Raw genomic sequence first — 10,423 nt, forward strand, 5'->3', positions numbered from 1 at the left:
TCAGGGGGAGATGAGACTGCATACAGAGCTGAAGTTCAGAGGCTGTCAGATTGGTGTGCAGACAACAACCTGGACCTCAATACCACCAAAACAAAAGAACTGGTAGTTGACTTCAGAAGGAGGAAGTCCGAGCTGCAGCCTGTCAGCATCAACGGGGAGTGCGTGGAAAGGGTCTCCAGTTTCAAGTTTCTGGGTGTGCACATAGACACAGACCTCCAATGGAGCTCTAACACCTCTGCGGTCTTAAAGAAGGCCCAACAGCGTCTCCACTTTCTGAGAATCCTCAGAAAAATGGACCTGAAGAAGGAGCTGCTGACCGTCTTCTACCGCTGCTCCACTGAAAGTGTGCTGACATATTGCATCGGTGTGTGGTTCTCCAGCTGCACCACAGCACACAGAAAGGCACTCCAGAGGGTCATCAACATGGCCCAAAAAATCATTGGACATCCTCTTCCCTCCCTGAAGGACCTGTACAGCACTCGCTGTCTCAAGAGGGCACGCAGCATCCTACGGGACTGCACACACCCAGGACACCGGGTGTTTAAGCTGCTGCCGTCTGGCAGGAGGTTCAGGCTGCTGAGGTCCCGAACAAATAGACTCAAGGACAGCTTTTACAACAGGGCAATAGCCCTGATCAATGCAAATAGCTGACATGACTGGATACCTCCCTGGACTTTTTAGGGGGAGGTAACAATGTTTAAAACGATAACAATAATATTTATATTTATAACAAGGTGCAATAATAATTAATGTGCAATAATAACAGTGTGCAATACACATACACTTATTCTTCTTTTTTATACTAAGTTAATATACTGTGTTGTGTTGTTTGTTACGTTGTGATGTGTCATATCGTGTCGTGTTGTGTTATATGTAGTGCCGACGTAGGACAGTTTTTCCAATTTCATTGTACTACTGTACTATGTATGACTGTGCAATGACAATAAAGAGTTATCTTATCTTATCTTATCTTATCTTATCTTATCTTATCTTATCTTATTAAAACCTTTCCCCCATGAAAGAGAGAATTCTCTTGCTGTTCAAACAGGGTGTGTGAAATGCACAACGCTGAACTGTTGCTGCATTTTCAGTATAGTTAAATTTTATGTGTAATCCACCTGGTTAGTACAACCACATGTGTCAGTTCACTTAAGTAGCAGTTTTAACATGTTCATTTCCACAGAAAATGAGCACAGCGGGTAACAATTACCTGGGTTACCTGTGGTTGTTTACATCCTCTGAGTGCCTGCTGATGTTTCTAGTCACAATGGTGGGTATTGAAAATGTGATCTGTTTTCAAACAATAAGAAAACATATAGATGTACAGTATTTTTTGGATATCAAGCACGTGAAGCACACTTTGTAACCAGTGTCTAATACATGTAGGCTAAGGGAAATTAATAATGTGAATAGAAAACATGCACAGAAAGTGTGAGAGTTTTAGTTTCTTTTTTAATAATTAATAAAGACACTATGCTGTGTGTGCAGTAAACATGAGCATTGGTCAGTTATAAAGGGATGTGCAATGTGTGTAAAACGTACTCCATTAGCTTAGGGCTATTGTTCCACATGGTTTTCTCAGAAATGTATGTGTCTTTGTCAGGTTGTTGTCATTACGTTTTCTTGTGCTGACCTTCATGCTTTGATTTATTTTATTTGCTCAAAGATTTGTTATCATTGTGCAGACTCCTCTTTTAGTTCTTCTTCTTCTTCTTATCATTATTATTGTTGTTGTTTTTAAGTTGCCTTTCTGACTGACTGCAAGTACAACCTGAGTTTCTTTCGGTGATAGAGTTAAACAATCTAGTTTAGAAGATACTAAATGTTTATAAGTGTAAATTGTAGATTTATCTGTCAGTGTTAATTAAATTTAATTTCTTATTTAACTAAACAATATTTTTGTTCAAGTGGAAATCTAAAATGAATGTCATGAATACATATTAACAAATGTACTTAAAAACAATAAACAGATCTGTGCTGTACTTGTTAATATTTGTTTTCTTCAGGTCTACTTCAGTCTTTTAAAGATAGAAAATATGTCCCGAACAAAAATATTTTTTCAGAGTTTTTATTTAGGCTTTTGACATTAAAACAGAGACAATGGCATAAAAACATTTGCAACATGTGATCTCTCATGAAAATCCAATAGAGAATTGAGAAAAATGAATCTTAATTTGACCTAAATTGTATTGTATACAATCAAGTAATAAGAGTTAAAAACAACAACAACAACTCAAAAGAAAAGTATTCAAAGAGTAAATGAAAATCACATGATCATCTATATTGAAGCAGTTTTTCAAAGAAATAGTTATCAGGCTTAGACTTAAACCACTTGATACACATTCTATAGGAATATTAGATGCACAGCGTAATAATATCACAGAGATCTGGGGGAGGGGGGGGGATAAAGGAAGAACGTAAGTTACACACTCAGTGCTAACATTTCTCCTTATTTTCATTACATTTCAGGCTGTATTATTGTTCTGAAGGGAAAAACAGAAGATCATATTTATGAAATAATTATGAAAACATTTCTTTTGTGGCGGATATCTAAAAGCAAGCCTTACATAGGTGAGATAATTAATGCTTTACACAGAGTGAGCACTGAACTACTCAACTGTACATTCAGTATGATGGTATCATTCCTGTCGGTACAGGAGCAGGCCTCCTCCCAGGAACAGAAGCCCAGTAGTGAACCAGCCAATGTAGAGTGAGGCTCCCAGCTGTACGCTGACACTACTGTCATATCTGTCCTTGTAAGACTCACGAATGGTGATGTTGGCCATCCAGCAGACAGGTATGAGCACCAAGAAACCTGCAATGATGAAGACAACTCCAGAAGCAAAGCCCGCTTTGCGTTTTTGCCCATCATCCAACATGAAGTTAATGCGCTTGTTCCCGGCCACACCAAGCAGGATTCCAAAGATCCCACTGAGGATTGCGATAATCACGAGTGCTCTGATAGCTTTCATGGTGTCATCTACCAGTCCTGGAACTACAACTTCATACTCAACGCATTCCATCTTGCCTGTGGCGTATATTGTACAGATTTTCCACAAACCATGCCATGCCCCATAAATTCCATGATGGTACTCAGTATTAATGAAGACTTTCCAGGCAGGGAGAGCACAGATCATGATGGTCCCCAATACACCGATGATGGCTAAAGCCAAACCCAAAATCTGTCTTCTACCAGCATCCATAATGAAGATCTTTAATCTGTTCAAAACAGTAAGTTGGTGTGTGCTTCAGAGCTGCAGTAATTGATCTTGTTAGTAACTGCTCATCAGGCAGGGTTTTATGCGTCCTAAACATTAAACGCAAATGGGTTGTGGCTTTCTCACCCACTTGGGGGTGTGTCCATATGAAGCCTGTGTTGAGGCCCCTTATCATTATCATACATCTCTCTCTCTCTCTCTCTCTCTCTCTCTCCATCCATCAGGTGGAAGGAGGGCGATACTGCAGGTCACTCCCCAGCCCCTGGTGCACACAGGGGGAGCAAATAATAGATAATAAGATAAGATCAACTTTGATTAATCCCACAAGTGGGAAATTTCTTTGGTCACGGCAGAAAGTGGACAGTACAAAGTTAAGAGCAGCAAAAATTAAGAAAAAAAAACCTGAATAGAAGATAAGATAGAATAATATACTATACAAAATAGAATAAAATGCTGTTGTATCAGAAAAAAATGCACTACTAGAAGGAAAAAAAACTAAATAAATTTAAATTTAGACTTAAATTCAATTTTAAGAAAATAATTTGGGGGTAGGACTTAAAAGACTTAACATTTTTTAAATTAATTGATTAACAAAGACCAGAGTAATAGTACGGCATAAATAAATACAGAGTATAAAAAACAACAGTAATGAGTGAACAGGATCATTATTATCATTATCATCATCATTATTATTATTATTAAAGAACAAATGAAGTTGAAATAAATAAAAACAAATGAAAAGCAGGAAATAAAAGGGTTCAGGGAGGTCTGTACACAATGAGAGAAGTCAATGTTCAAAAAGAGAACAAGGAAACACAAGGAAATCACTAAGCAAGCTGGGGTTACACTGACAGAGGTTAGCACAACAATCCAGCAAAGAACTCCACTGAGGCCTTAAGTAGGGCAGAAGGAATCAACGGTGATAGATGGCAGGTGAACAATTAGCAACGATGGAAAACAGGTGAGTTTGAATTTAATTCTGGATTTAACAGGGAGCCAATGAAGGGAAGCCAATATAGGAGAAATCTGCTCTGTCTTTCTAGTCCCTGTCAGTACACTTGGTGCATCATTTTGGATTAACTGAAGCCTTTTCAGGGAGTTTTTAGGACATCCTGATAATAATGAATTACAGTAGTCCAGCCTAGAAGTAACAAATGCATGAACTAGTTTTATCTCAGTTGTTCTTCTTGCTGAAATTTGGTCCGTTTACAGCATCCTGACATGTGATTGCGTTTGTCCCTTACCTCTGGGAACCAGGGGCGTTTTTAGCCCATTTTTGGGTGTGCTGAAGCCTCCCCAAAATGAATCAAAGCACCCCCAAAGATTTCTTACTTTTTTATTGACAATATTTACTGTTTGCATGACACACTACTAAAAATATAAAAAACATAAATTCATACAGATTGAGACGTAATATTTTAACAACAAGAGTATAGATATCCCCCCCCTCCAAAAAAGAAAAAAAGAATGGTTGTTCCAGCTCGCTCTCCCCTGCTCTGGCTCTATCGCTCTTTCTAAAGAGCGATATCGCTCTTTATATAGCGATAGAGCGATAGAGAGCGATAGCCCTCTATCGCTCTTTAGAAAGAGCGATAGAGGTGTGAATGCCTGGCTTAAAACAAGACATGTTAGCTGTATTTAACCTTCAGTTACTCTTTATATAGTTGGGTAGGAGTCAGACCATGTTTCTTTTTAGCTGAAAAACATTACACCAGGTAACCTGCAGTGTTGAAAACTTGTTTTCCGTCAATGGTGGAGGTGGTGGTGGTCAATGGTAACTTTATTGTCCTGAATGGGAAATTGATTTGCAGTATGTCCATACAGTGATATAAAAAAAACAAACACAACACATTCACACAAAAAATATAAGCCCCGACAACACAACCTAAATTTTATCATCAAAAAAAAAAGTGCAGTGTGCAATGGCAACAACACTTATGGTTTAGTGTTATTAACCATGATAATAGCAGTAGGTACAAAAGACAATCTATGTCTCTTTGTCTTCACTGCAGGCTGTATAGGAATTTCTTTTACTTATGTATCAATCGCATTAATTTATTGTATAAGGCTTGGTGCCACTGAATTTTAACAAGTCTCACACTCATACATTAAGACAAATGGTGGGGTGTAGTAAGGAAGTTGGGGGAAGCAGACAACTCCACAGGAAGAATCTTTTGTCTCTTCGAGGACTCTGGGAGGTAGCAGGGAGTGTGAACCTTAAGGTGTGAAACAGCTGTGTACTGCCTTTTGTTCCTGAAGAAGGTATGTAACTGTGAGCCATGCTAGGCTCAGTGAGACTCTGCTGATCGCCTGCCCTGCGGTCATGCAGGCTCTCCACCAACTTGGTTTTCTGTTCTTTGTGTGTTTGGATTAAAGAATGTTAGCTACCGCTCACCGCTTGTCTGCAGGCTTTATTTAATGAAAAACTTCCACAACAAGGCACTTTAGAACGACGACCTGATGGAAGCAGTTGGAAAATCATTAAAGAGGGAGATTATTGGATGATGGGGTGGGCGCAGTCTTCTCTGCGGTGGGGTCGGGTGGGCTGTTCCGGACTCTGTGGGGCGGTGCTGCTGCTGTGGGCGCCGGTCCGGATGGGCCTGGGCCCCCTTGCCCTGGTGCGTTCCAGAGTGTGGGGGTGCCTACTGGAGTCAGGGGGGGGGAGCTGGCCCCAGGGAGGGGCCGTTTGCCCCTCTCTTTCTTCCCATCCTCAGCTGCCTCCCTCTTCCCGCTCCACCACACCCACACACACACACAGGGCTTGGGGTGCAGGTGTGTCACCAGGGTGCAGGGGAGGCACTCCCCCTCTGTCCCCTTTTGGTCGCCTGTGCCTCAATTTTATTCCGCAACCTAGACAACCACATTACTCATCCTCTCATGACATATACATATAGGGCCTTGTGGACGCTGTATAACGTGCCGTTATACAGCGTCCACAAGATGGTCTGTGTATTCAAACCCACATAGGTGCTGGTGCCCTACCCTCATTTTTAAATGCATATAGACACTGAGAGTTTTCGGGAGGAGCCATGCTGCTCTGTGGCAGGAAGCACCATGCCCTCCTGTGTTTTAAATGCACTTTAGAACAGCACGCAGCAACATTACATATGAGCAGGTGGAGGGAGGTTCGGGGTCTTTACACGCCCCCGTTCTGTTAACTGTCAGGGCTGGGGGGCTGGGAGGAGGTGCTGGCCGTCAGATTGGGGTCTGGGATGCGGGGCCTCCCTGCTACTGCAGATAAGGAGGCGGTCTGCTTTCCTCCACCCCAGAGAGAAGGGTTACATCTCCTGGGTCCGGGTGCAGTTTACCCCTCTGGAGGCAGGGGTACCTGGACTTGGGATATGGAGTATGTTTGGGGAGTGTGACTTTGTGTGCAGTCTCTATTTGTGTCTGTCTCCACGTCAGGTGAGTGCCGAGTATTTATTTGTGTATATGGGGGTGGGAATGCACGTTTGTGTCTACGTGCGCCTGTTCGTCTGTGTCTATATGTCAGCTTGGGTCTTAGACTCCACCTCTCTGGGTACATCTCAGGCTCTCCGAGGAATGGAGGCCTATCTCCCCTCACCACACTCCCTGCCGGTGGTTGATGCCCTCAGACGTTGGTGTGTTGGTGGTTCTTGGTGCCTGGGGCTGGGCACTAATATGTAGGCCTACCGACTCACTCCTGGTGGCCGATTGGCGGGGCCTGGCGCCTGTGGCCCGGCTGGGCCCCTTCCGGGGGGTGGGGTGCCCTCTAGGCTCTGGGCCTGAGGCCTGGTCCTCTCTGGCACAGCTGGCTGCCGGCAGAGCCCGCGGGCACGCCACTGCAACCCCTCTCCTCCTTGGGTCCTCATACTCTGGGGCCTCTGGATGTCTGGACCACACAAAGGCAAATGTGTCCGACAGTTAAAGGTATAAGAATATGGAATTCTCTTTGAGATAATCTCAATCTCAAATATGCACAGTTTTAAAATGTGTTAGATACTTAAAATGATAAATCAATATGAAGAATACAAAAGTAATTTGGGCTAAATGTGGAAGGAACAATATTTCTTTGCCATCTAGTAGTGTTGTATATTGTTGATTATACTGATTTATTGTTTAGTTTAACATGTCTTGATATGTAACAATGCAAGAGTGTTTTTGGGGTTGTTGGCGCCCTCTTGTAAGGATAATTAGATTTCAGATAGGGGGCAGGTGCTAATAAGAATTTGTTCTTCTTCCTGTTCCTTTTTCACCTATGAGTGCAGTGTTATATTAATGGGAAAGAGGATTTGTATGTAGGAAATGAAATGCAGTTTAAAGTAATACAGTTACTTTTCCTAGTAATTACTTACTTTTATAATACTGTAACTCAGTTACTAACTCAGTTACTTTTTTGAAGAACTAGAAACTGTAACTAATTACTTTTGTTTTTACAACACATGTAAAAACAAACACACATTTAGTTTTTTTTTTTTTTTTTATTATACTGCACTACAATTATACTGCTAGATAGATAAATCTCATTCCTCTCAATGGCCTCAGAGCAGTGAAAGGCAGCTTATACCGGTAAATACCAGAGTTTCATCCACAATGCGCATGTGAAAACCATGGGGGGAAAAAAGCTGCTGGTGTCTCAGCTTGCCCAGCTCAGTCAGTGTAATCGGGAGATGGACACGCCCACATTAAAGTGAGAGTCTGCCAGAGATTGAGGTAATCAGTTTTCATCAACAATAGCAGACTGTGGCCACAAGATGGCAATAATGTAAAGGTTAGATGTATCTAAGGAGAAAGATTGCTATACTTTGGTCATTTCTTCTCTCTGCCCTTGAAGGAAATATTGCTTTTCCTACTTTGTTCTTCCTGTCTGGATGCGCGCTGCACGCCTGGTTGCACACATTATTTCAGCAGTACTTTGAGCTTGGAGCGGAAAGGCAGCATGTTTTTTGGGAGGAAAGGTTTTATTCATTTGATAATATAGGAATCATAACACACACATACATTAAGCAATCAAATAAATCAGCAAATGAATCACTTTGGCTGCTTTATTTCTGCCTTGATTATGGGTGAGATTGTGTTATATTGTGAAAATTAGGATATGACATGTAAAACTTAGTAATTTAATAGTATTTCCTTAACTCTTGAGCCACCATGATTTAATTGGCTCGGTTTGCATTTACCATACGTCTACTAATTCTTTAAAATTTGATAAAAATCTAGCTCCACGGTAATGAGCAGTAAGCATAAGACCACTTAAGGACGTTGGGCATTCAAGTCTGTTTATGATCACTGTTTCAAGACATTCACATCAGCGACCTGCTGGGGAAAATTATCTCCACCTCCGTCATTCCTGTTCCTCTTTACACAAAGGAGCAGATACTGGCCCTGCCGATGAGTTAAGGACCTTCTACAGCCCTGCCCAGCTCTTATAAAGCAACTGTCTATCTCCTTGAAACTCCACTATTTTCTTTAGGCTGTGCTGGGAGACAAAGCAAACCTTTTGGCAATGGCACATATTGAAGTGGCATCCTGAAGGAGCTGGACTAACTGTGCAACCTCCTGTAGGCTCCAGGTATTCCTTCATGCTACCATAATGACACTGACCTTAGCTGAATGCAAATCTAGTGAAAAACGAACAAACGTAAAAGTTGAGGAAGGAAAAATATCAGAGGCCTCCACCTGAAAAACTGTTTGCTGTTTTAGGGTTGCGACTTGAGGAGGAACAAATAGTGCAGTGGACGTCATCAAGTAATGACGCCATGCGTTTGCTATTTAGTTTAATTTAATAATGAAAAACACACTGTTAAGACAAGTAAAAGAAGCTTGATGCATAATGATACAGAATCAAATAGGGTCATTTGGCTTGTACTTCACAATAATCACTACAGTAACTGGATAGTGTTAATTACTGCATGTGTTATGTTTTCTATGTGTTAAAGTATACAAGCTTTGGCTTGGTTCAGACTAATTTAAATAATTTCATCAAAAGTTGAAACATGAGGCTTTGAGCAGATGTCCATGGGCCCGCCAGGGATTTTTTATTTAATTTTTTTTGTGACACAGCACTACCATGCACCTACTTTGAATTGTTCAGTTGAAAATGAAAATAGTCCCTCCCTCTTCCCGCTCCACCACAACCACCCACACATGCGGGGCCTTGGGGTGCAAGTGTGTCACTAGGGTGCCGGGGAGGCACTCCCCCTCTGTCCCCTTCTGGCCGCTTGTGCCTCAATTTCATTCTGTAACCTAGACATCCACATTACTCCCACTATGATTACACATACATATAGGGCCTTGGGGGTGGGCACGTTATATGGCGTTGGGGGGTAGAGTATGTTCAGGGAGTGTAGTTGTGTGTACAGTTTCATTTTGTGTCTGTCTCCACGTTGGGTGAGTGCCGAGTATTTGTTTATGTGTGCATGAGGATGGGAATGCACGTCTGTGTCTATATGTCAGGTCGGGTCCACCTCAGGCCCTCCAAGGTATGGAGGCCTATCTCCCCCCACCACACCCCCTGCTGGTGGCTGATGCCCTCAGGTGTCGGTGCGTTGGTGGTTCTTGGTGTCTGGAGCTGGGCGCTCAGGTATGTACCGGCTCACTCCTGCTGCCTGCTTGGGGCTCAGTACACTCTGGCACAGCTGGCTGTCGGCAGAGGCCGCGGGCACGTCACTGCAGACCCCTGTGGCTTCTGCTCCCTGGCTGCTGTGTGACCCCTCGTCTGGGGCTCTACTCAGCTCCTCAACCGAGTGTGACACGGTTGCCCCTGTGATGGTCCTCCTTGGGCTCTTGCACTCTGGGGCCTCAATCTGCTGCTTCATGCCCTGGGGGACGGGGTGTATAAATGAATTATGCTAGCTTGGACACTGCTAGCATAATGGACTGTGTTTGTTTTTTTTGTTTTTTTATAAATGGGGCTCCCACACAAACGCCCCTGCCCCAAAAAAGGCATATACCTTTGACATTGCATGATGAACACCGTATTCCTTGTCCACATGTTAACGCAAAAACTGAGTTTTCGAATATCTCCAACCTGACTGGAGTGGTTTTTTTTTTGTTTGTTTGTTTTTTAAAGTCTCTGTTTTCGGTAAATCAAAATGCAGTTTTTTGTGGACAAAAGGCCCAAACGCATAGAGAAAGCTGCGTTATCAAAACTACCCATGTAGGTGTGGATGTAGTGTAAAAGAGTTAGTAGTTTACCTCTAATTTGTTGCAGTTTACTTTTATTTGTTTAATTGTTTACTAAA

General features: G+C 42.3%; 1 protein-coding gene across 1 annotated transcript; it reads right to left on the bottom strand.

Moving 5' to 3' along the window:
- Positions 1 to 2,056: 2,056 nt before the first annotated feature.
- LOC101474206 (claudin-4-like) lies at positions 2,057 to 3,253 on the bottom strand. Its single transcript, XM_012918875.3, has one exon. It carries the CDS (start codon positions 3,201 to 3,203, stop codon positions 2,640 to 2,642), a length of 564 nt encoding a protein of 187 aa, XP_012774329.1. The 5' UTR covers positions 3,204 to 3,253; the 3' UTR covers positions 2,057 to 2,639.
- Between the last annotated feature and the right edge of the window lie 7,170 nt (positions 3,254 to 10,423).

The sequence above is a fragment of the Maylandia zebra genome, linkage group LG10 (genome assembly GCF_041146795.1).
Source record: "Maylandia zebra isolate NMK-2024a linkage group LG10, Mzebra_GT3a, whole genome shotgun sequence".
NCBI classification, from domain to species: domain Eukaryota; kingdom Metazoa; phylum Chordata; class Actinopteri; order Cichliformes; family Cichlidae; genus Maylandia; species Maylandia zebra.